This window comes from Lithobates pipiens, unplaced genomic scaffold (genome assembly GCF_037356315.1).
Source record: "Lithobates pipiens isolate NorthernLeopardFrog02 unplaced genomic scaffold, aLitPip1_a1.2 Scaffold_16, whole genome shotgun sequence".
Lineage (NCBI taxonomy): Eukaryota > Metazoa > Chordata > Amphibia > Anura > Ranidae > Lithobates > Lithobates pipiens.
Window position 1 is genome coordinate 208,835,562 of NW_027507748.1, and position 27,491 is coordinate 208,863,052.

A 27,491-nucleotide genomic window follows, 5' to 3' on the forward strand; every position below is an offset into this window, starting at 1 on the left:
TTCAGGCGGCGGTCAGCTGTACGATAACGGTGGTCTCCGCGGAGGATTCGCCGCGAGATCACCGCTATCGGCGGCGGGAGAGGTGCCACCCCCCTCCCGCACCTTCCGCCGCTTACCGGAGCCGTCGGTAGCGGCGGAGGCGATCGGGTCCTTCCGTCTGCTGGGCATAGAGACAAGTGAGGCTAAGATGGCCCCCACTCGTCTCTATACCATAGGAGGGCGGAAGCTACGTCAAAACGTCACTTCCGCCCATACCTCTTAAATGTCAGATTTTCTTTTTTTTTTTGTTGCATTTTAGCCCAAATATGAGATCTGAGGACCTTTTGACCCCAGATCTCATATTTAAGAGGACCTGTCATGCTTTTTTTTATTACAAGGGATGTTTACATTCCTTGTAATAGGAATAAAAGTGATCCATTTTTTTTTTTTTTTTTTAAAGTGTAAAAATAAATAAAATTAAATTAAAATAAATAAGAAAAAAAAAATGTTTTTTTTAAAAACACCCCGTTACGACGAGCTTGCGCACAGAAGCGAGCGCATACGTGAGTAGCGCCCGCATATGAAAACGGTGGTCAAACCAAATATGTGAGGTATCGCCGCGATCGGTAGAGCGAGAGCAATAATTCTAGCCCTAGACCTCCTCTAACGCAAAAAATGCAACCTGTAGAATTTTTTAAATGTCGCTTATGGAGATTTTTGAGGCTAAAAGTTTGACGCCATTCCACGAGCGGGCACAATTTTGAAGCGTGACATGTTGGGTATCAATTTACTCGGCATACCATTATCTTTCACAGTATAAAAAAAAATTGGGCTAATTTTACTGTTGTCTTATTTTTTTATTCAAAAAAGTGAATTTTTTCCAAAAAAAGTGCGCTTCTAAGACCGCTGCGCAAATACGGTGTGAAAAAAAGTATTTCAATGACCGCCATTTTATTCTCTAGGGTGTTAGAAAAAAAACAATATAAAATGTTCGGGGGCTCTAAGTAATTTTCTAGCAAAAAAAAACTGTTTTAAACATGGAAACACCAAGTCCGAAAAAGAGGCCTGGTCCTTAAGTGGTTAAGGTAAAAAACATCTTGACTTTAGAATCATTTGAATTGTCCTGCATGGTACATGACAACACTGAGGGACCACTCACAGATAGGAATTTATTCAAGAAGAGGACAGAACTAGGTGGGTGGATCTTGACCAATTCCCGGAGTTGGGCTTTAAAGGAGACATCCAGGCTGGGTTTCTCCTATGGATCATATGAGTGCAATTTGTTTTGCACTCCTGTGACCCGTTTTCATTCAGTTCTCTGGTGATGTCACAGAAATCAGTCCAGGCACCATGTCAACTGACACCCGCCTCAGGCTCTCAGTGAGCCAACAGAGTCTGAGACAGCTGTTCCCCGCCCCCTCCACAGCTCAGCGCTCCAGTGAGCAAGGAGGGAGCGGAGAGCTGCTGATTGACTGTCAGCAGCTCTCTGCTCAGGGAGCTGCGAGAACCAAGCCAACGGCGGTGTTCGGTTCTCAGTGCAGAGGCGCCAGGGGACTGATGCTGCATCCACCTAGGTAAGTATTCTGGAGAGAAAAAAAAAAAAAAAACACACACACATACTTCTAGTTTAAACCCAATGTGAAAAAAAAAAAATTTTTTGATTTAGTCCAATTCCTGATGCAGTCCAGTAACAATGTATTGTGCTGGCAAACATCTGCAGTACTAACCAGCCAAATGCACTGTAAAAAGTAAAGGCTGTTCGAAAATATAAAAAAAAAAAAAAAAAAAAGGGGGGGGGGGTGGGGGCTGGGAAAATGTGCCGATATTGTTTTTTTTTTTTTTTTTTTATATCTTATTTCTTTTTTTACCAGCAAATACCAGCCTATACTTTCAGTCAAGTACTCACCAATACCAAGTACCGATACCTTTACAGTGCAATTTGAGCCCATACAAAGTTAATGGGTTCAAATTGCACATGATTTGAACAGGAACGCAGTGCGATTTCTGTCCAAATTGCATGAGGATTCCCACACCGCTTCTGTGTGAATCCAGGCTGAAGTCACTATGGCAAGCCTGGGTTCACACTGGGCCGGTGTGGGTGAATGCAAGCGAGTCGGACAGGAATCACACCGCATTCCTGTTCAAATTGCATGCAATTCTTTGCAATGCGATTTTAGCAAATTCATTTTGTATGGGTTCAAATCACATCGTAAAGATATATCGGTACTCATGCAAATACTCTGCATCAGTGCAACCCAAATTAAAGGCCGACATATTAAATTAACGATGTGAGCAGTACAGTATCATCCAAGCCGTAATTTTATTATTAAATCTCAGTTAACCCTGGCACCCTCTTTGGCGGGTGGCTGCCTAGTTGTCCTGTGTGAGGAAATAGTTCAGCAAGAAGTGAGGACCTGTCACATGTTCATCACAGGACTGCTGCCAGCTTCCATGTCAGACTTGTTTCTACACTACAGGAATCTGCCATTCAAGGAAGGTTTAAAAACACAGAATTCGTTTTTGTCCTCCTCAAACTGCTAATACATTTTGCCTGCCATGGAGATATGACAGAAAGTGAAAAATTTTACAGGAAGAAAAAAAAAAAAAATCCCCGCCCCACTTCTCTCTGAAAAGGTGTCGAAACTGGGAGATTCCTCACCTTCTGTTTGGGTGACCGCTGTCAACTTTTGAATTGCACCTCCCTTTCTGTCACCTGTAAACTGGATAGTAAAAAAAAAAAAAAATTACTTCATATATTCCCATCAAAACAACTCAGTGTTTTCCCATCACAGGATCCCTCAACCACTCAAGGTCAGCTGCACATCTTAAAGTGGTTCTAAATTCTGAATGTTTTTTTTTACCTTAATGCCTTGTCTACATTAAAGGGGATTGTAAAGTCAGGAGTTTTTTTTCTATCTTAATGCATTTTATGCATTAAGATAAAAAGCCTACTGTGTGCAGCAGCCCCCCTAACACTTACCTGAGGTGCCTCAACCATCCGAGATTCTCCCTCCCAATTGTCTGAGACACAGTCAAAGTCAGTTAGCCAATCAGGGGATAAAGGGGGCAGGGCTGGGGCTCAGTGTCTGAATGGACACATGGAGCTGTGACTTGGCTGGGGTGCCTCCCTAGCACGCTGCCTGCTGTGGGGGCACTGAACAGAAGGAAGCTCCAGCCAGGGACCAGGGAAGGAGGATCCGGGCTGCTCTGTACAAATCCACTGCAAAAGACCAGGTAAGTATCATTTTTGTTAATCTTACAGGAGAAAAAAAATAAAAAATAAAAAACGATTCAATCTCTTTAAAGTGGTTGTAAACCCTTACAACACATTTTGAACTACAGGTAAGCCTAGATTAAGGCTTACCTGTAGGTCCAAGAAATATCTCCTAAAACTTACACGGTTTAGGAGATATTTGCCGAAAGACATGCGCCGTAGACAGTGGCGTGCAGGCGCACTGAGCGCGTCGCGGTCAACAGTGATATGCCGCAAGTGGCGGCTCCCGTGCGCATGCGCGGGAGTGACGTCACCGCGGCTTCGCCGAATGACAGCGGCGGAGCAGCGAGACCCACTGAGAAGATGGATGCGGCGGACTACAGGGGACAGCGGTGACATCGCTGGCTCCTGTGTCAGGTAAGTGACACATAATGGGCTACTATGCGATGCATAGTAGTCCATTATGCTTTACCTTTGCAGGGAATGAAAGAGGAAGTAAACTCATCAGGATTTACTTCCTCTTTAAAAGGGGGAAAAAAAGGGGGGGGGGGGCGACACCCCACTATCTGTCCTAACACCCCCACTTGCATGGCTCTGGTCATCCCTTGCATTGTCTCTGGCTCCCTTCAATTCCATTGCTTTCAAAAAGGAAAAACTGGAGGGCAGCAGAGCCCTAGGATTTTGCTGCTGTCAAATGCTTGTGAGGAGAGAGAGTGAAGGGTGTGGCTAACTGGCACTGTGTGCGCCTACGGACACACACAGCCCAGCTCGAACATGCTCATGCACAGGTGCCTCCTTAACACCTGGCTTGCTAAGGAGGTATCCAGAGTAGGGGGGAAGCTGACAGCACTGGTTAAGAACGGAGCAGATGGGAATAACCATTTTTCATTAAAAAAATAAAACACTTTAGTACGCCTTTAACCACTTCAGGACCGCCGTATTGCCAATGTACGTCAACACAATGGCACAGGCAGGCACAATCACGTAGATTTACGTGATTGCCTTCCAGCGGGTGGGGGGTCCGATCGGACCCCCTCCCGCTGGTTACGGCGGTCCGGTTCGCTCCAGGAGCGCTCCGTGATGAGGGGATGGCCGTTGGTTTTCGGCCACCCCCTCTGGATCGCTCCTGGCCAATGAGAAGCTTCCTCCCCTGTGTATTGTTTACACAGGAAGGAGGAAGTGATGTCATTCTCCTCGGGGCGGTCTTTTTGACCAGACTACGAGGAGAAGACTAATAGTAAGTGTGCACCAACACTACACTGACATGTAGGTACACACAGGCACACAAACCCCCCCCCCGATCGCCCCCCGATCCCCCCCCAGTCACAGTGTCACTGATTGCATTGATCATTTCTTTACTGATCAATGCATTCAGTGTCAGTTGTGACAGTAAAAACTGTCAGGACAGTTAGTGTTAGGTCCAGGGTAGCCCCCTATCACCCCCCAATAAAGATTTAACCCCCTGATTGCCCCTAGAGTTAACCCTTTCACCCCCTTTTGCCAGTGTCACTAAGCGATCATTTTTCTGATCGCTGCATGTGTCGCTAGGTAGCTAGTTATTTTTTTAGGTTCACCGCCAGGTTTTTATAGCGCTAGGTACCCCGATATACTACCCAATAATGGTTTTAACCCCCTGATTGCCGCTAGTTAACCCTTTCACCCCCTTTTGCCAGTGTCACTAAGCGATAATTTTTCTGATCGCTGCATTAGTGTCGCTACAGTCGCTAGGTAGCTAGTTATTTTTTTAGGTTCACCGCCAGGTTTTTATAGCGCTAGGTACCCCGATATACTACCCAATAATGGTTTTAACCCCCTGATTGCCGCTAGTTAACCCTTTCACCCCCTTTTGCCAGTGTCACTAAGCGATAATTTTTCTGATCGCTGCATTAGTGTCGCTACAGTCGCTAGGTAGCTAGTTATTTTTTTAGGTTCACCGCCAGGTTTTTATAGCGCTAGGTACCCCGATATACTACCCAATAATGGTTTTAACCCCCTGATTGCTGCTAGTTAACCCTTTCACCCCCTTTCACCAGCGATCACAGTATAAGTGTCACTGGTGACGCTGGTTAGCCAGTTAGTTATTTAGGTTCCCCGTCAGGTTTTTATATAGCGCCAGGGACCCCCATATACTACCTAATAAAAATTTGAACCCCCCGATTGCCCCTAGTTAACCCTTTCACCACTGATCACCGTATAAGTGTTACGGGTGACTCTGGTTAGTTTGTTTTTTATAGCATCAGGGCACCCACCATTTATTACCCAATAAAGGTTTAACCCCCTGATCACCCGGCGGGTGATCTCAATTAGGTTTTAGGGTCAGGGTCTGCGTCGCCCCAGGCAGCGCTAGGTTAGTGCCAGTACCGCTAACACCCACACACAAAGCATACACCTCCCGTAGTGGTATAGAATCTGAAAAGATCAATATCTGATCTGATCAGATCTATACTAGCGTCCCCAGCAGTTTAGGGTTCCAAAAAAACGCATTGTTAGCGGGATCAGCCCAGATACCTGCTGGCACCTGCGTTTTGCCCCTCTGCCCAGCCCACCCAAGTGCAGTATCGATCGATCACTGTCACTTACAAAACACTAAACACATAACTGCAGCGATCGCAGAGTCAGGCCTGATCCCTGCCATCGCTAACAGGTTTTTTGGTAGCATTTTATATTCAAATCCGGAAGGCAGTGCTTGGTTTTCGGGGTCCCGTACGTGGCTAGGCTCCCAAAAAGTCCCCCACATGTGGTATCCCCGTACTCGGGAGAAGCAGCAGAATTTATTTTGGGGTGTAATTTGACTTCTGCCCATAGCATGTGTGAGCAATATATCATTTAGTGACAACTTTGTGCAAAAAAAAAAAAAATGTTTGTAATATTCCCGCAACTTTTGGCAAAATATAAAATATTCCATGGACTCAACATGCCTCTCAGTAAATAGCTTGGGGTGTCTACTTTCCAAAATGGGGTCATTTGGGGGGGTTTTGTGCTATTTTGGCATTTTATGGCCTTCGAAACTGTGATAGGTAGTGAGGAGTTAAATCAAAAATTTGCACCCTTAGAAATCCTGAAGGTGGTGATTGGTTTTCGGGGTGCCGTGCGCGACTAGACTCCCAAAAAGTCCCACACATGTGGTATCCCCATACTCGGGAGAAGTAGCGGAATATATTTTGGGGTGCAATTCCACATATAACCATGGCATGTGTGAGCAATATATCATTTAGTGACAACTTTTTTTTTTTTTGTCATTATTCAATCCCTTAGGACAAAAAAAATAAATATTCAATGGGCTCAACATACCCATCAGCAATTTCCTTGGGGTGTCTACTTTCCAAAATGGGGTCATTTGGGGGGGGATTTGTACTGCCCTGCCATTTTAGCACCTCAAGAAATGAGATCGGCAGTCATAAATTAAAAGCTGTGTAAATTCCAGAAAATGTACTCTAGTTTGTAGACGCTATAACTTTTGCGCAAACCAAAAAATATACGCTTATTGACATTTTTTTTACTAAAGACATGTGGCTGAATAAATTTTGCCCTCAATGTATGACTAAAATTTAGTTTATTCGATTTTTCTTATAACAAAAAGAAGAAAATATCTTTTTTTTTTCAAAATTTTCGCTCTTTTTCCATTTATATCGCAAAAAAAAAAAAAAAAAAAAAAAAAAAAAAATCGCAGAGGCAATCAAATACCATCAAAAGAAAGCTCTATTTGTGGGAAGAAAAGGACGCAAATTTCGTTTGGGTGCAATATTGCATGACCGCGCAATTACCAGTTAAAGCAGCGCAGTGCGAAATTGCAAAAAGACCTCTGGTCCTTAAGGTGTTTATTGGTCCGGAGCTGAAGTGGTTAAAGAAAATATTTCTGATGGTTTACTAGTCACATTGATCTGTTTCACCACCATTTCTTTTCTATCCTAAAACACAAGTTACTGATGTCCATGTCCTGCTAAGAAGATTCAATGTCTGCAGTAGGGGTAGCACAAACATTATCACCTGCTCTGGTGACAGACATCAAGGTGGGATAGTTTGCCAAATGCAGCTGCACTCTTGTTTTTGGTTTAAGGGCAGCAATAAAGACCTGACATTTTCTAACCCCATACCTCTCTGCAGTTCCACTTTGCTACAAAACGTGTGTGTAAATAAAAAGCTGATTGGGGGGGGGGGGGTTAAGTCAATGTTTTTCAGACTGAAGAAAGATCAAGACGTGAACTGATAATATCATCTAGCCTAGCCAATAAAAACAAACAAACAGGAAGAGCGTAGACCCAAGTCGAGATTGTACACAACTACACAGGAAATAACTATATGGACTATAATACCACTTCCCAATCAGGAATGCATTGTCACAAACTCAAACTTAAAGCGGGAGTCCGCCGTTTTTTTTTTTTTTTTAAAGCCAGCAGCTACAAATACAGCAGCTGCTGACTTTTAAAATAAGGACACTTACCCGCCCAGCGCGCCCACGATGTCGGCACCCGAAGCCGATGTCTCGATCGTCACTCGGGTGCTGCCGCCGCCATCTTGGGTATGGGAATAAGGAAGTGGAGCCTTTCGGCTTCATTTCCCGATTCCCTACTGCGCACGCGCGAATCGCGCTGCGCAATAAGGATGGACCCGCTGCTGGGTTTAAGGTAAAAAAAAAAAAAAAAACACTTTGAACCCCCGACCCCTCTGCCCAATTAAGTGGGTTAACTTTCACTGCCACAACCACCAAAGTGGAAAGGCAGGGCAGGTGAAATCATGATCTCTACTTCAGCCAATTGGTGAATGCCTTGTATTCATTGACATTTACACAAGGCACTTCCTGAATGGCCCGCCGTGCTATACAAGAGACTATGTTTCCGACAGCAGGGGGAAGTCAGTCCTAGCTTTATGGAGGAGCACAGATTACCGTATGCAGCAAAAGCTACTACAATGTATTGCGGCATCCACAGCAGCCATAGCGATATGGGATATGCAGAAAGGCAGTTTCTCTGTTGCAAAGTTAGATGCTGAATCAGCATGGTAAACCCAGTCCAATAATTGGCAGCAATAATAGTCAATAGTTCATGTGTACAGGCAGTCCCCGAGTTACGAATGGACTTCAATGCTGGCCACTTGTGCTCCACACTGGTCTTGGATACCTCCAAGCAGCCATCTTACAGCCCCGGACACATCCCAAGAGCCCCAGATAACATAACTGCATGCCCAGAAGTGCCCGGAAGATCCCTTGCACAGGCTGAAGTTGCACTTAAAAATGCACCGTTCCGACTTACACAAAATTACACTTAAGAACAAACTTACAGTCAGCCCCTATTGTGTCCTTAACTCGGGGACTGCCTGTAATCCATACATCAGTCCATCAGTGTATGGAAAAATTCATGATGGTAAAAAGGCAGCAGCTATCCTCATATCGTTGGCTCTGTAACAAAAGACAGACAAAGAGGGAAAGAAAGGGAAGCGCCGAAGTATAGCGGTTAAAATACATTTATTCCCCCAAGGATTAAAAATCACTTACAAGATGTAAGCAGGTAACCGGCTCATCAAAACAGGGAAGGGAGAGAAGGCCGCTCCAGTCAGTTCTTCAGGTATCACGCTGCCCACGGGGTTGTGGGGGATCAGGCGCAGGTCCTCTGGCCACCAGATAGCAAACCAGCATGGAATGCAGGCAGAAATGTCACCGGATGGATGAGACAGCCCGACAGGCTAATCGCTCAGAGCTCCGACTGACAATTACATAACTTCCCAGGAACAGTTCCCCCCCTTAAGCCCTTAGAAGAAGCCGGAACTTCTGAGCGCGTAACCCATCCGGCTGTCTTGTCCATCCAGGGACCTTATTTCCACCTGCGTTCCAGGCTGGTTTGCATCCTGGTGGCCGCAAGATGCCCAGAGGACCTGCACCTGATCCTCATTATCCCATGGGTGGCGTGATACCCAACCTTCCCTGCTTACATCTTGTAAGAGATTTTTAATCCTTGTGGAATAAATTTTAACTACACTTTGGTGGCACTTCCCTTTCTCCCCCAGCCCCTTTAAGCCACGCTGGCCCAAAGTACGTTTCAGCAGATGCAAACTGAACGAAGATACACATTTTTTTTCCACATTTTGTCACGTTACAATGAAAAATGTAAACGTATTTTATTGGGATTTTACTATGTGATAGACCAACACATTAAGTGGCACATAATTGTGAAGTGGAAGTAAAATGATTAATGGGTTTTCAATTTTTTTTTTTACAAATAAATGTCTGAAAAGTGTGGCATGTATTTGTATTCAGCACCCTTTACTCCGACACCCCTAACTAAAATCTAGTGGAACCCACTGCCTTCAGAAATCACCAAATTAATAAATAGTTCCTGTGCGTAATTAAATCTCCGTATAAACACAGCTGTTCTGTGAAGCCCTCAGAGGTTTGTTAGAGAACCTTAGTGAACAAATAGCATCATGAAGACCAAGGAACACACCAGACAGGTCAGGGATAAAGTTGGAGAAGTTTAAAGCAGGGTTAGGTTATAAAAAAATATTCCAAGCTTTGAAAATCTCACAGAGCACTGTTCAATCATCTTAAAATGGAAAGAGTATGACAACTGTAAACCCACCAAGACATAGCCGTCCACCTAAACTGACAGGCCGGGCAAGGAGAGCATTAATCAGAGAAGCAGCCAAGAGGCAAATGGTAACTCTGGAGGAGCTGCAGAGGTCCACAGCTCAGGTGGGATAATCTGTCCACAGGACAACTATTAGTCTTGCACTCCACAAATCTGGCCTTTTGGAAGCGTGCCAAAAAGAAAAACAATTGTTGAAAGAAAGCCATAAGTCCCATATGCAGTTTGCGAGAATCCATGTGGGGGGACACAGCAACCATGTGGAAGAAGGTGCTCTGGTCAGACGAGACCAAAATTTAACTTTTTGGCCTAAAAGCAAAACGCTATGTGTGGCAAAAAACGAATACTGCAATTTACCATGAACACACCATCCCACTGTGAAACATGGTGGTGGCAGCATCATGTTGTGGGGATGATTTTCTTCAGCAGCGAGAGGGAAGCTGATCAGAGTTGATGGGAAGAAGGGTGAAGCCAAATACAAGGAAATCTTAAAAGAAAACTTGTCAAGAGGCTGCAAAAAAAAGAGCAGTGGTTCACCTTCCAGCAGGACAACGGCCCTAAACATACAGCTAGAGCTACAATGGAATGGTTTAGATCAAAGCATATTTTTTATGTTAGAATGGCCCAGTCAAAGTCCAGACCTAAATCCAATTGAGAATCTATGGCGATGGGGGCGTGTCCAAGATGGAGACGTGAGCGGTCGCATCTTCCATGAGTTCCGCTGGCCTTACATCATTTACCTGCTTCCACCGGGACTAAAGCTCTGACTCACCCACGGTAAGCACCCGGATAAAGCGCAGATCATCCCGCTCGCAGTCCAGTAGGGGAAAACGGCTCAGATTCCCCTCGCTGGGCGATATCCAGCAGACGCCTCCTGCCACACGTGCCCAACGACATTTCGGCCGCAGCCAGCACATGGCATCGCAGACCCTTCTTATGGAGAATCTGTGGCAAGACTTGAAAATTGCTGTGCACAGATGCTCTCCATTCAATCTGACAGAGTTTGAACTATTTTGCAAAGAAGAAGGGGCAAACATTTCACTCTGTAGATGTGCAAAACTGGCAGAGACATCCCCAAAATGACCCGCAACTGTAATTGCAACAAAATGTGGTTTTACAAAAAGTATTCACTCGGGACTCACACTTTTCACATATTTGTAAAAAAAAATTGAAAATCATTTAATCATTTTCCTTCCACTTCACAATTAAGTTCCAATTTGTGTTCGTCTATCATATAAAATAACCATTAAAACACATTAACATTTTTGGTTGTAACATGAGAAAATGTGGGAAAATTGAAGGGGTATAAATATATTTTCAAGGCACTGTGGCAGGCTGTGTGTATTTTATTTCCTTTTTCTGCATCAGATAAAAAATAAAAATAAAATTTTTAATGGAGAAATAGCACAGAAGGCTCAGTACTGCAAGTGGCATTTCGGACACCTTACCATTCACCTAGTAGCAACAGTGGCGGTAGTTCTTGAAACTAGCCTTCTCTCTTTTGCAGGTAGACATGTTTTTTTTTTTACACTTTATGTTTTGTTTTAAGAGCCCAAAGAGGTCAATCACCATAGCAAAATGCATTAAGAACTGTTACATAAAGCAGCCCATTTTCGTCCCCAATAGGCCATCAATGGCTTATCAAGTAAAAATTAAATCTGACACAACTTTGTGTTTACCAGTGCAGCGCATATGCAGCATGTACGAAACACTATGTGTTGATGTGCGTTGGGATACAATTCATTTTGAATGGAAACACATATCCACATGCATTACGGTGTGAACAAGCCCTAAAGCTTGTTTTGGATACAGCAGAGAAAGTATACATCTTCCAGCTTTTTATTGCCGTTTCCACACTATGAAGAATATTCCTCAGTTCCTCCCACTAGGGATCTCTCACTGCCCAACCCCCCCCCCCCCCCCCGCGCCCCCACAGGCAAGGGGTATCGCTGGGACTTTGGGATATGGTTATATTGTAAAAAAATAAAATAAAAAAGCATTAGTAAGGGGACTTTCAGAACGCACCACCTTAAAAAAGCCATATTTACCAGTAAGGGGTCAACCAATATTTTTTCGGCTGCCTTTCAGGCCGATATCAGGTGCAGATATTCTGTAGATTTAAAAGTTCTTATACTTACACTGTCCTTTTTTTTAAAATCATTTTTAATGCTGTCAGAAGGAATGTAAACATCCCTTGTGACAGTAATAAGCAGTGACAGGTACTCTTTATGGAGGGATCTGGGGTTTATAAGACCCCAAACCACTCCTCTGCATTTGAAAAGTATTCACGCCGATCTTGGCATTTAATACTTTGTTTTTTTAAAACTGGCTCCTTTAGGATGCCAGTAATCCTGAAGTGATGCAATGACCGCTTCTGGGTTGCTAGATCCAAAAGCGAGCAAGGGCAGTTCCGGCTTTGTGCGGCGGACGTTCCGGCTGAGCGCTCGGGCCTCCCGATTGGGACCAGGAGACCCAGGCAGCGCGGCGGCGGAAGACATCCTCTCCTGCTGCTTGTAATAACAGCCGAGTGGCTCATTAGCCACATCGGTTGTTATTACAAGAAAGCCGACCTTCCGCTCTAAAGGACAATGCCTGCAGTTGCAAGCATCACTAAAGTACAAACCCTTGAAGTAATATTGGTACGTTTCTGATGAATACCGATTCTTCCAAAAAAGTGCATATCGGCCCCATTCATTAAAGCTGGAAAAAAACCTAACAGAAAACATAGTATTGTGATGCATCGTTATAAGAGATCACAGGTGGAAAACACAATATGCACCATAATGAATACCCACTGGTGTAAACAGGCCATAAATATGAAGTTATTCCTTCTCAGAGATCACAACAAAGGCTCTAGTCTAGAATCTGTTTCGAACAGCTTAAGTGGAAGGCTATTTAATTCATTTTTGATATATAAAGAAAACTGTAGGAAAAAATTCATCCATGTCTCCATGCTTTATTTTGCTGAGAAATCATTTTGAAAAACACCCCCTGGCAATTCTGGCAGTGGCCATGTTGAGTAAGGGCAGGTGATTTATGTATCATTTCCTTCCTGGAACCCATCTGCACTTTGATCAGTCATAGGCTAAGCTGAGAACCCTCCTGTTCCTAAAGACTTCTGGGGGTGTAGGACATTGTTTGCCTGGCCATAGAAACCAGGAAGTGACTGAAGAAATGTAAAAGAAAAATCAAATAAATATGATTTACTTTCCTATCCATTTACTAATGCTAGCAGCATAAGGATTAAAAATAGCCCATGTTGATTGAGAATGTGAAGCCGCTTGCTGCCTACCCACTAGGGGTGCAATGGATCAAAAAAAAATAAAAATAAAAAAAAATAAAAACTCACGGATCGGATCATTCCTCGGATCAGAGAATAATAATTGAATTTGCAAAAACCTGTGAAAATTCCACCACCATATAGTCTCCACTGTAATATCCATGTCATCTCCTCCAATGTAATATTGGCTGAGCATGGCTGGGTATTACCGACTATTGGCAGAATATGGAGGGATGGCTGTGATTGCAATTGTCACAGAGCAGCACTGTGGGCACTACAGATGCAGCCCACAGCACTGCTGCCATCCGATTTCTCCCCTCCACTGTACAGATCGGTACAGAGAAGGGAGAGAGGAACCGGCATCATCATTTGACTGAGCGATCACACTGTAAAACGCTGACGGGTGCACCAAGATGTCCGCCGCAGCTCCGGAACTAGGCCAAGGCCGCGGCCTTTCCTAAGGCCGAGACCGTGGAGTGCTCCGGGGATCGTGGCGTGCAGATCCGAGCGGGGTGACCCGTTCGGATCACGGATCGGTGGCGATCCGTTGCACCCCTACTACCCACAGTGGTTGCACTTGGAGCGAGCAACAGCTGCAGACCAGCCAACCTGGTCCCTTTCACACGGGACAGATCCGTGATGATCCGCCCCGTGAACATACGCTTGCTCAGCGGGGATTGCTCCGGCAGATGACAGGGTGGAAACTGCTCTGCAGACGGGTAGAAAAATAGGATTTTCCTATGTCTGCAGAATCGGACCATAGCGGAGATGGATGATATCGGGTGTCAGCGGATGTTCATACGCTGACACCCGCTATCCCATAGGGATGCATGCATTGCCGTATTTTATCCAAAAACGGATGGATGAAATACGGACATATGGTTCGCACGTATGAAAGGGGCCTTAGGCCGGCCATACACTGTGCAAATTTCTTTTCTGCAACCACGGGCAATGCTGACAGGGGAATCAGCAATTGTCACCTCCCAGTAATTCCAGGCAGGAGAGGCCATTAGCAATAATCGCAAGAGAATCCGGTAGGATGGTTGTACCCAAGTTGATCGATCAACTTGGTACATTAAGCCTGCCCATTAACGGCTTGAATCTCTGCTGGTTCAGCAGATATTCAGCAGCCGATTCCAGCCAGTAATTTTGGTTGAAGTCAGCTGATCAGATGTGGCCAGAGTTCTGTGTTTACAAAAAACACAGAACTCTGTGTACTCAAGCCAAGTAAAAGCAGCACACATTACACAATGTTATGCAAAGTTAACCCTCTGATTGTCCTAGAAATTAACCCCTTCCCAGGCAGTGTCATTAGTACAGTGACAGTATTAGCACTGATCACTGTATTAGTGTCATTATGGACGTCAGCGTCAGTTAGTGCACCTCCCAGGCAGCATCAGATAGCTCCAGATTGGCCACCACATTGTCACACAGTCCCACTATAAGTCGCTGATCACTGCCATTACTAATATAGTGTCAAAGCTGTGTAAATTCCAGTATATATACACACTATATAACTTTTGCACAAACTGATTCTGACCAACAACCTACCTTTATATTAGAGATTTGATCTTTTTATTTAATTGGATAGGTTTTATAACAGATTGTTTGAAAACAAAATCTATAAATTTCTACTTTTTCAGTTTTTTTTCATTTATATAATAAAAAAACCCAGTGGTGATCAAATACGGCCAAAAGAAAGCCAAATTTTTGCGATATAAATTTAATTTGCATACAGTATTGCATGACCGTGCAACTGCCAGTTACATTAGCGCAGTGCTGGATAACAAAAAAAAGCTCTGGTCATGATGAAGTGGATAAAAGATTCCAGAGGTCAAGTGGTTAAAAAAAGCCCCCTGGTAGTTTACCTTAAAGGGCTGTCAGGATTCTGTTCTCAAAACACAGTCCTCTGTTGCGTACTTTGAAAATTAATAAATTGCCATACAATTCCTTTTTTTTTTGTGGTGAACTGGTCTCCTCTACTTGTCTCCAACCACGAGCTTCTATATACATGCAAAAAAAAAAAAAAAAAAAAAAAAAAACCCTGTACAAGTGCTTCCATAAATGCTCACTAGGCGTTGAGGCTAAAGCAGGGCTGCACACATGTTACAGCTGGCATCAAACTATTGGAGGGTCCCTCTAGCTGTGGTAAAAAAAAAAAAAATAAAAAAATAAAAAAAAATTCTCCCAACTCCTGGATTGGAAAGACTGGCTCCTGAATTCCATATAAACCGTGATCACCCCTACAGTAAAGCTGGGCATACACTGGGAGGTTTCTTTGTTCAACTAGTTGATGCGTGGATCTCCCCCGCTGCACTATTGTATTCCGACAGCAGGGTCTCCCCTTCATATTAACGACATGTTGCCTTCTATTTAAATCAATTGAATGCAGCCTTCCAAAAAGATGGCATAATGCGTCCATAGGATGAAAAAAGGAGAAGTGAGAAAAGCCCTATAGCAGGAAGATCGGGGCTTCTCTACTGCAAAGAGCAGGCAAGTATGACCTGTGTTATTTTAATGTAAAAAAAAAAAAAAAAAAGCCTATTCTAATTACCCTGTAGAGGCAAGATGCTTCTACATACTTTTGGTCTGGTCACATGATCTCTCCAGCAGCGGTGGGCTTTAGTGAAAAGGGGAGAGAGATCACCAGCTTACTATACAGTGTTGGCTGTCCGTTCTCTATACCAACAATGGGCATCAGCAGCAAGTGGTGCTCCCTCACGATCCAGGGGTGGACTGTTCCTAGTGTCTTCATGTTCCCAGCAGGTCTAAGCGCGATAGCATCAGGAACAGGAACAGTCCACTGTACGAGACCGGGGGGGGGGGGGGGGGGCGGGGGGGTTGTTTGTGTGTTAGGAGCTGCAGGGACCAGTCTTGTGATGGAAGAATCGGAGGAGGATTATGTAAGTATATCTCTAAAACTCTTGACAAAAACAAGCAGTTAACCCCATGATTCAGCTTTAACCAAGTATAGTTTGGATTTGACAGAACATTCACGTTAAGTCACGCTCCTGAAATCCAACCCAGGAGCTTGTAACTGTAGGTGCAGCTGCACAGATTTTGGATCCCCTTCGGATTTGTTCACACCAAATGCATTGATCAAAAGCAGGTTTAACATCAGGACACTGAGAAATCCGTTTTCTGTTCACATTGCATTTCAGATTTTTTATGCAATGCATAATGTTGAGGTACATATAGTTAAAGCGGAGTTCATCTGTCTCCTCTCCACTTCCGGTGCTACAACTGCCACCTTTCGGGCTACACAGCCGGGTTCCCTTACCCGCAACAGCGGCGGCAGCAGCAGCATCCGACAGCTAATGCAAACATCAGCTGCAGTGCTGACATCGCTGGACTCCAGGACAGGTAAGTGTCCTATTATTAAAAGCCAGCAGCCTCAGCAACGGTGCTTTCCAGTAGCGGGGGTTGAAAGCACCCCTAAAATGACAACAAAGCACCGCTAAAACTAGTGGAGCTTTATCGCTGACATCCCTATGCTGCCAGTGTGAAAGGGCTCTAAAAAGCTCGGGGTCCTCCAAAACATGATGTATGACCCATCAATAGGAGTGCAAAGTACATGCATGGACGATGCCATCAGGTACTTGTCCAAAGATGCAGTTCTACTCAGACACCAAAATGAGCATAAAAAGCCAAGGCACCAAGAACTACATTGCAGAAATTTTGGAGGAAGTTCCCAAAAGATATATAAAGCCAGTGGGTTAATCTTAGGATGAGCACAAACCCTTTACAACCAAACACGTGCGTCAGCAAAAGGGTGGGCTTTAACGCCCACATGCCACATATATGCAACACAATGTCCAACACCAGGCCCGAGCTGGCAAAGATCTAGGGGGGGGGGAGTAGCTGTCTGGACCAGCTTTTGATCATGTGACCACTGGGACAGTAGTCACATGATTGTCAATCTCTCCTGCCCACGGGCATTTTATAACTATTTAAAGCAATGCCGGTGCAGTTGGAAAGTTGATTAATACATTAATGGAGACATTTCCATAATTAATTTATGTCACGTTCCCTTTAGAAGGTTATAACAAAAGGTTTCACTTGTTATTTTTAATTATGGAGAATCTATCAGGGGAATATGACACTTATTTGACTTCTCATCCAAAGTCCAAGAGATACAAGAAGCCAGCAAATGATTCGACATGACAGCAACCACAGAACCCTGACTTATCAGATTGGGGTGGATGTGACTTTTAACCCATTTAGATATTAGAATATCGCTCGGTGCTTAAAAGTATATGAAAAATTGCAAATCATGTAAATCGTGAACACATTGCAAAACACAAAAAGGACTCTCAAATGTTTATGAGGAAAACAAAAAAACAAAAAAAAAAACAAAAGGGTATAGCCACTCAGTTGAAATAGTATCAATGTCTGCAGGTACAAGAAAAGTATCAGATTTTTAGAAAAGCTTTCTGGTCAGGTGCTAGATTTCCTGTTTTTACATCAGTGCCAGAAGTGTAGCAGACACATGTATGAAACTACGTAAATAGTACACTTCTATTTCTTTCCAGACCACAGCACCATTTTGTGTAAAACGTGTTACTCTTTGGGAGAAATTCACACCCCACCACCATTATCTGGAAGCCACAAGCAACATTTACATCCTTAGTACAGATAGAAGAGAGGGAAATTATTTTATAAAATCAGTGCCATCATCAACTGTGTGATTAAATGAGTCAGTTTACAAGATCTGAAGTCTTAAGGCCTATACCCACACACACACGATACGAAAATCGGATGGAAAAACTTGTACGACGTGTCCCGTCTGGCAATTTTCGGATCGTTAGTAATGCCGATTATACACTTCAGCCCCGGACCATTTTGCTGGTCAAAGACCAGACCACTTTTTGCGATTCGGCACTGCGTCGCTTTAACTGACAATTGCGCGGTCATGTGACATGGCTCCCAAACAAAATTGACGTCCTTTCTTTCCCACAAATAGAGCTTTCTTTTGGTGGTATTTGATCACCCCTTCGGTTTTTATTTTTTGCGCTATAAACAAAAATAGAGCGACAATTTTGGGGAAAAAAACGCATTATTTTTTAGTTTTTGTTATAATATCCCCCAAAAATATATATATAAAAAAAAAAAATTTCCTTCAGTTTAGGCCGATACGTATTCGTCTACATATTTAAAAAAAAAAAAAATAGCAATAAGCGATTATTCATTGGTTTGCGCAAAAGTTATAGTGTTTACAAAATAGGGGATAGTTTTATGGCATTTTTAATAATGATTTTTTTTACTAGTAATGGCGGCGATCAGCGATTTTTATTGTGACTGCGATATTATGGCGGACACATTGGACATTTTTTGGGACCATTATCATTTATACAGCAATCACTGCTATATAAATGCACTGATTCCTGTGTAAATGACACTGGTAGTGAAGGGGTTAAGTGATCCTAGGGGCGTGTTACTAACTGTTGGGGGCTGGGCTTTAATTTAGTGAACACTGATCTCTGCTCCAATCACATGGAGCAGAGGTCAGCCTCACTAGTTGCTTTGGCAGAACGGGAAGATGCTGTTTACAAACGGCATTTCCTCGTTCAGCCGCCCCATGAGACGATCGCGGGTATGCCCGCGGCGATCGAGTCCCCGGGACCCGCGACCGGACTCACGGGGGTCCCGACCAGCACGCGAGTGCGCCGCAGGTGGCGAGCTCGCGATGGCAGGGCGGAAAATTTCAAGGGATGTACAGGTACACCCATTTGCCTGCCCATGCCACTCTGCCGACGTACATCGGCGTGCGCTGGTCGGGAACCGGTTATACTTTCACAGACAAAAGCTGCATGTGCAGACTATAAATTGTAAGAGCAAGACTACACATGCTTAGAAACGAAATACATAAACTATTCAACGCATTACGTCAGACGTTGTACTCTGGTGTACATTCCATCGTCCGAAAATCTAAACGTGTGTACGAGGCTTTAGGCCTCTGTCAAACCTGCATTTAAAAAAAGGACATTTCTAAACACAAATATGCATGTGATGATTTTTCAGTGGTTTTTGCCTGTATTTAGGCGGTTAGTTTAGCTGCGTTTAGAGAAAAGATTCTGTGTCCAGGATTCAGACAGACAATCTAATCGTGGCTAAACGCATGTTAACACAGCAAACGCACCTTAACCTGCCCTTAAAATCAGAATCAACTAAAATGCATAAAAGTAGTTTATACAGGGAGGGAAAGAAAGAATGGGATCACCGTTGATTTTGTACGTTTGCCCACTGACAATGTCTATAATTTTAATGGTAGGTTTATTTTAACAGTGAGAGATGGAACAAAAAATATATTTTTTTTTAAATGAGTGAAATAAGTATTTGATTCCCTACCAATCAGCAAGATTTCTGGCTCCCTGGTGTCTTCTAATACAGGTAACGAGCTGAGATTAGGAGCACTCTCTTAAAGGGAGTGCTCCAAATCTCAGCTTGTTACCTGTATAAAAGACACCTGTCAACAGAAGTAAATCAGATTCCAACCTCTCCATCATGGCCAAGACCAAAGAGCTGCCCAAGGATGTCAGGGACAAGATTGCAGACCTACACAAGGCTGGAATGGGCTACAAGACCATCGCCAAGCAACTTGGTGAGATGGTAACAGTTGGTACGATTTTTTTCAAATCGAAATAACTGTAAATTTCCCTCAGACTGGGGCTCCATGCAAGATCTCACCTCGTGGAGTTTCAATGATCACAAGAACTGTGAGGAATCAGCCCAGAGCTACACAGGAAAATCTGGTCAAGGATCTCAAGGCAGCTGAGGCCATAGTCACCAAGAAAACAATTGGTAACACACTAGATCATGAAGGACTGAAATCCTGCAGTGCCTGCAAGGTCCCCCTGCTCAGGAAAGCACATGTATAGGCCCATCTGAAGTTTGCTAATGAACATCTGAATGATTCAGAGGAGAACTGGGTAAAAGTATGAGACCAAAAATCGAGCTCATTGGCATCAACTCAACTCGCTGTGTTTAGAGGAGGAGAAATACTGCCTATGACCCCAAGAACACCATCCCCACCATCAAACAAGGAGGTGGAAACATGTTTTTCTGCTAAGTGAACAAAACAACTTCACTGCATCAAAAGGGACGATAGACAGGGCCATGTACCATCAAATCTTGGGTGAGAACCTCCTTCCCTCAGCCAGGGCATTGAAAATGGGTCGTGCATGGGTATTCTAGCATGACAATGCAACAAGGCCAAGACAATAAAGGAGTTGCTCAAGAAGCAGCACATTAAAGCCCTGGGGTGGCCTAGCCAGTCTCCAAACCTTAATACCATAGAAAATATGTGCAGGGAGGTGAAGATTTGAATTGCCAAAACGTCAGCCTAAAAAACCTTAATGACTTGGAGAGGATAGGCAATGAAGAGTGGGACAAAATCTTTCCCGAGACGTGTGCAAACCTGGTGGCCAACTACAAGAATTGTGGCAAAACCTTTGTTGGCAATCACAGTCATGTTTTGCAAAGGGGTCAAATACTTATTTCACTCATTAAAACGCAAATCCATATTTAACTTTGTTTTAAATGTTTTTTTCTGGATATTTTTGTTTTTCTGTCCCTCGCTGTTAAAATAAACCTACCAATAAAATTATACACTGATCATTTCTTTGTCAGTGGGCAAACATACAAAATCAGCGGAGGATCAAATACTTTTTTCCCTCACTGTACTTCTCAGATGACTTCTCTTGCGTTTAGAAAAGCTAAACATGCCACCGTGAATGAGGCCTAACTCCATCCTTCTTGACACATTTGACAAATAACGGCAGTGATAGCCACTAGAGTTGACAATGGAATGTTTTGCATAACTTGTAATGTGGCCATGTGAACATTCTATTATCAGCATAGACCACTACAGACAGACAACATGGCTGCTAGGAAATAATTGAACATTTCCTGTAGAGCACAATGAGACTTCACTTTAAAACTGTAGATGCTTACCGGTATAGCAGCTGTGATAAAATACTGTTAACTATAATCTGCCTTACCTTCTTTACAAAATCGGCTGTGGTAACGAACTCCGGGCTGGGAAAAACATGTCTTTGCAGTGGGTCTCACAGGAGTGGGGAACCAGGACAAGTTCCTCTACCCCCACATATATCAAACACAAGGCCAACAGGCTGAATCTGGCCCGACAGGCTTTGTCTCGCACCCAAACCATGGCGGAGCTCTATTCCACCCTGTCCTACCCTGCGCTCCTGGATCTAACAGATCTCCACGCACACTCAAGACAGGGACAGATCAAGAGAGATAGATATACCGATCTCCCTGCAAAGCAAGGCCGATCTACCTACACAGATAGGTAATAGAGCCACCTACAAATGGAGGGGTTGATCTCTGTGCATTGAACACCCCCAAACCCTGCACTCTTTACGCAGTGCACCCCAAAGTTCTCCTATCTTTGAGTAGATATATAGTTATATCAGCACCAGGCTCTGTCTCCTTTGACCACAACCTGTTGTGTCTCTGTCTAACACTGGGGCCTTGTGGCAAAAATCGGGGGCTGAACTTGCGGCCCCTGCATATCAAGACAGTTGACCAACCTAGCATTTAACCCTTGCAGTGCAAGGGGACCCCCACTGAAAAGGTATTTTTCCTTTCAACCACAGAGCTCACCTTTAAAAACTGTAATCCCATGCAAATAATATAATGTTCAAAAAATTCACAAAGAAGGCCCAATTTCTTCCCTGTTCTAGGCAGAAAAAGGGAAGGAAGGCTTTGACCACATATGCCACGTACCAGTCTGTTAATCAAGTTACAAAGTGCATTACAGCAGGTTCCAGTGACTGAGGACAGGCAGAGTTCACCACTCATAGCCCTCAGGTGAAAGTTTACCAGCATGCTGGACATTTGTCACTAAAATGAAGGCTCTCTTTTTTCATCATTTGTTCTATGTTTGTGCTGTTAATCAGCCACTTCCCGTCTACATACATGTACCCCAACTATGGCAGTATTGCATCTCTCCTGGTATGGTAACCATGCCAGTATAATGTGTTTCGAAACAGCCAGCAGCAGTCGCCACTGGAAGCATGGCGACAGGGAAATTTGGGAGACAGGCAGAACACTGACATGCAATAAAAAGGAAGTTGCCTAAACAATGACATTCATGGCAAAAATTACAAGCTAAAGCTTAAGATTTTAGCAACAGGAATTACATCTACTTAAATTGCAGGAATAAGGCTTGGTCTGAAAAAGACTGCAATTGTCAATAATAACAAATACATTTTCAGTACAAGCAAGGCCTGCCACTATCATGGCTGGACTTATTAGAACTTCAAAGTATCTCACTTAAAAATGAAAGCCCAACTCTGGGAAAAAAAGGGGGGGGGAGGAAGGAGCAGTTAACATGTGCAGTGCGGGAACAGCCTCACTGCATGGGAAAAAGAGAACGATTTTTGTCTGGAGTTCAGCTTTAGAGTTGACAACTAACCTTTATGAGCGAATTACAGAACCAAAGCGTGATGATGGGTGCGGTACTTTGATTTTTAGTACATATGGTAAATGTTTTTATGAGCATTCTATATGTTGCTATTCATACAGCTCTACAAGTAAGGTACTACATCAAAGAATGTGAGGGGAAAGCACTGAACTAGAATAAAGATGGGTAAAGCTGAACTAACAGAGCTGGTTTGAAAGGAAACATAAAGCAATGTAAGGATCCTAAACAGGCAAAGACAATAGCAGATAAAAATCGGGTGCAGAAAAGATCACTCATGATGTCATTCTGAGCCACACCGCCAAATACAGGCAAACTGTGACAAAAGCATGACACAAAGCACTTGCCCCCTTGTGACAAAGAAATACAAAAGATACTTTAGAAGTAGGAAATATCTATTGGTGTAGGTAAAAATGAACTGGCTGGATAATCAATTAATTAGCATCAGCTACCAAGAAAATTGACATCACATTCTGTGTGGAACTAAAAAAACGTTACTATAGGTATACTTGTCCATAGACTAATGACACAGATTTTGAAGGATAAGGATATATACATTTTTCAGTTATTCAAGTGTAATTTTCAAATCTCAGGTGAAAGCAACTGTCACTTTTTTAAATGAAAATGACTTCCGAAGTGCTACCAAAGAAAGGTTTAAAAAGTTGTACCTGCAATAAAACGGAACACTTTCCCATTCTAAGGCCCAAACTACTGATCTTCACTCTACCCTGCCCACAAAAAAAAAATCTCTGCATTTAACAACTTCCAGGAGTGTCAGATGTCCATGGCCCCCAACTGAGCACTGCGGTTCCATATGACAGATCATTATTGTGCCCTATTAGTGACAAAGGACTCTGGCAGAAGGGACCAGAGGAATCTGACACTCCTGGAAGTGTCAGATGCAGAAGACTCTTCAGGCTGAGGTACCTCTTCTAGAGAGCAAAAACTGGTGGCCTAATCCAACAATTAGTGTTTTGTTTCTTTTCAGAGTCACTTTGAATTGGAATTAGACCAGTGTGGTCGGCCAGCTTTGCCATAATATGCACACTTACCTCTGTGTGCACTCACCTCCACCTGGGGTCTGAGCTCCCTGTAAACCACTTTATCCCCATTGGTATCATGCTATACCCCTTCTCTTCTGGGTCTGCCATCTTGTCAATTCACGCATTGGGCAGCCACCGATGATATATCTTAGCACTTGGCTCCATTACAGATACTGGGAGACAGTATGCTGTAATATAGCATACAGATTCGTGTCAGACCAGGTCAGTGTACACACTTTAAAAAGATGGCAGTAGGTAAAGCTGGCCATACATGGCTTGAATTTCAACCGATACCTTCGGGATTGGTCAAACTCTAGGTCATGTATGGCCCTGCTTCCTTCAACTGACTTTTGTTGAAGAGGCTGTCAGAAAATTGTCAGCCGGACAGTGCCTTGCATTTGATGCAGGCGCTGCCGTTAAGAGTATCTTGACAGCCTCCAGCATCAGAACACAATTTCCTATCGGGGAATATTCGTCCATCTGCACCGTGACACACTGATAGAGGAACCTGATTAAATGGCTCTAAACCTAAAACATGTTTTACCTTAGGACCAATTCACACATGTACAAGAGTAAATGGTAGAGCAGACAGAGTGATTCAACGCTCTGGCCACTCTGCATTGCCAGCTGGGTAGGGGGCAGTGTGGTGCACAATTCAGCACATCGTAGGATCCATTTTTTTTTTGTTTGTTCGTTTTGTACTAGCTTTATTTGAAGTGTACAAAAAATACACTTAATTCTCTGCAATGTCGAGTGGCCCACTGCTCTGCCTTCAGTGAGATTTGGGCTAGTTCACTGCAATAAAATGCAACAGATGTGCATTTTTGTGTTTATACAGGGCCACATATATGCACCCTCTTGGTGTTAAAGGCAACCCGCTGAGGCCACGCGTGTGCAGTAGAGCTGCACGATTAATCGTTAAGAATCGAGATGACGATTCTTTACCCCTCTGCTCAAGCTGACAGCTGTCAAAAACACCAGGCAGTGTGCCAACTTTCACAACATTCTTCATCTGCTGAGCCAACTATAAACATTGTAACGTTTCGTTCTTTAGATCAAAGGAATGAATTTCGGTCTGTATATGAAGGAAGTTTAACCAATTAAAGACAAACTTTTTCTGACACTTGTTGGTTTCAAGTTAAAATAATTTTTTGCTAGAAAATTACTTAGAATCCCCAAACATATATATATTTTAGCAGAGATCCTAGAGAATAAAATGGTGGTTGTTGCATTATTTTATGTCACACTGTATTTGTGCAGTGGTCTTTCAAATGAAATTTCTTTGAAAAAAAAATACACTTTAACGAATTAAAAAAAACAGTAAAGTTAACCCAATTTTTTTTGTATAATGTAAAATGTTACGCCATCTGAAACATCTCGCTAAGGATGAGCTCCGGCATGTTCGCACAGCCCATGTGCAGAGCCCGCCAGGAAGTTGGCACTGCGCTGATCACAGGCAGTGAGACATCATCCCGATGCGCGGATGCAGAGATCGGGAAATGTCTCACTGCCTGCGATTATCGCAGCACAGTGCCGACTTCCTGGCGGGCTCTCGACGTGGACTGTGCGAACATGCCTGAGCTCATCCCTAGCAGGATGTTTCAGATCACATAATCGTCATGACTGCATATCACGATGGTCATGTGCTCTTAAGCCCCGCCTCCATAAACCTCTTAAAAGGCCCAGGAGGTGTGAAAAGGTAAAAAAAAAAAAAAAACTATTTAGGACTTACAGTGCCCCTCCCTCCATCTAAACACTTCCCTGACTCCTGGATCGATCCAGCGCTGTGCCTGGCTGCACGCAGGCACTGACAGGCAGCAATGAGAGCCATTGGCTCCTTCTGCTGTCAGTCAAATTTAGTGAAGGAGTGGGGCCAAACAGCAGTATGTGTGTCAATAGTAAAGCCCCATACACAGTATCAGATTTTCTGCCGATTTTTGTCTTCAGATTTACCAAAACCATGTAGTGCAAGGGCCTGCCTGATTACATACAAATTGAAACTCCTAAGGTTTGACCTCATATTACATGGTTTTGGTAAATCTGAAGGAAAACAAAAAAAAAAAAAAAAAACAGAAAATCTGATAGTGTGTATGGGGCTTAAGGATGCGCTAATCACGGGCAGTGAGACATTTCCCGATCTCTGCAGCCGTGCACCGGGACAATGTCTCACTGCCTGCAATTAGCGCAGTGCCAACTTCCTGGCGGGCTCTGCACGTAGGCTGCGCGAACAAGCTAGAGCTCCTCCTTAGTCAACAGACGCACAAAGCCCAGCTCGGGATCAAGCCTGCATCTCCGTACCCATAGCAAGTGGGTTGCTTTGGGGGCATATGGAGAAAATAAGGCTCACACAGCGCTGGCAGGAGGTGGTTTTGGGGGCAACCACTTCACAAAGCAGGTAAGTCATTAGAACCACTTTCAGATTTTGGTTTAGTTCTTAATGAAAACTATACGTGTATGGCCAGCTTTAGTAAGAGTTTTCCGGCCGAGGATACGTCAAGAACCGGATTACAGTGGGTAATAGAGATGAGCTCAGGCGTGTTCGCATGGAACACGTACAGAGCCCGGCAGGAATTCAGCGCAGCGCTGCGCTAATCACAGGCAGCGAGACATTGCCCCGATCTCTGCAGCCGCACATCGGGGCAATGTCTCACTGCCTGTGATTAGCGCAGCGCCAACTTCTTGGCGGGCTCTGCACGTGTTCTATGCGAACACGCCTGAGCTCATCCCTAGTGGTTAAGGTTTCCTTTAAGGACGGCGGCGTGCCATCTTTGTGAATGGAGCCTCCTAATTAATAACAAGCTAGCCCTTCTTTTCTTTCCCCTAAACATGCTCCTTCAAGTCACAAACAAGTGACAACATCCAATGTTGAGCAGCTGTGGCCCCTCCCCCTGTGACATATAGATGTGCCCCCCCCCCCCCCCAGGTCTCCGTGCAGGCACACCATTCACAAAGAATGACCACATCCTCCCAGGCACTGGCCACATTCCCAGCCCACAGACAACTAGTTGTGATGTGCAGGAAACACACAAGTACAGAGCCCCCAAACACCACCTCAGGGGCCCCCCAAACACCACCCAGGGGCCCCCCTCCCTCAGCCTTCTGATCCCTGTACAGGGCCAGTCCTAGGCCCTCCTGAGCCCACCACCCCACAAAGCCCCTGAGGTGTCAGCTACGCGGGAAAGGCGAGCAGCCCGTACCACAGCCATCGATTCCTGCCACCATTGGGGGGCCACCCGGACAACTTTCACCTCACGTAGCCGCCTTCATTCTCCAGCTCCCGTAACAATAGAGGCCTCAAAACATGGGCAGGGGGGAGGACCCAGCCTCGGAGACCGGCCCCCTTTTCTAACACCCGTCTCCCCCCTTCCGGAGCTGTAAAACAACGAAAGAACGGCGGCCTCGGGACGCGTGGGGTTCCCGCCGGCGGCCGGTGACAGAACGGAGGTTATACTCACGGGCGGAGCGGGAGGATGGAGTCGGATTGGGTCAGTGTTTCTCTCAGCCCCCGGAGCCGTCTCCCTGTCGCTGCCTATCACTCCGACAACATGGCGGCGCACTGGGGGGACTCGGAGGTGCCTCGGTGCATGATGGGAAGTGGAGGAGGAGGGAGGACTGGGAGCCTAGTTACCTTGGTAACCCCGCGGCCTGCCGGGAAAGCAAGGCAGGGTTAGGAGCATTATGTAGGGAGATTTCTCTCGGTGTAAAGCGTATTGTTGGCCAAGGAGTGCCAAAGACTGCTATGTGAGGAGAGAAGTGCCCTGCAGTCACCTGACTAAGTACTTCTCGTTTTTATCACACAACTTTTCCATGTTCTAGAAGCGTCAGCACCTATTCGTGTAAAGGGAACCCCCACCTAAAAGTTTGCACTCTGTATGATAAAAAGTTATTAATGTGGAACTTTACCCATAACAATTTCATCAAAAAAATAATGTTCTTTAGCAAAGAACAT

At 44.3% G+C, this 27,491-nt stretch overlaps 1 protein-coding gene across 8 annotated transcripts in view; it reads right to left on the reverse strand.

The window, feature by feature from the left end:
* PUM1 (pumilio RNA binding family member 1) overlaps positions 1-27,145 on the reverse strand; it is a 112,104-nt gene extending 84,959 nt beyond the window's left edge. For 5 of the 8 annotated variants that reach the window (XM_077480959.1, XM_077480956.1, XM_077480954.1 and 2 more), the window contains exons 1-2: positions 26,740-26,757; positions 2,639-2,699 (exon numbers count right to left, since the gene is read on the reverse strand). In XM_077480959.1, the coding sequence (XP_077337085.1) occupies positions 2,639-2,699; positions 26,740-26,748 (70 nt within the window). In that variant the 5' untranslated portion in view covers positions 26,749-26,757. Of the gene's footprint in view, positions 1-2,638; positions 2,700-26,739; positions 26,842-26,997 lie in introns of those variants that run through there. The other 3 variants (XM_077480958.1, XM_077480957.1, XM_077480955.1) reach the window with 3 other exon arrangements.
* Between the last annotated feature and the right edge of the window lie 346 nt (positions 27,146-27,491).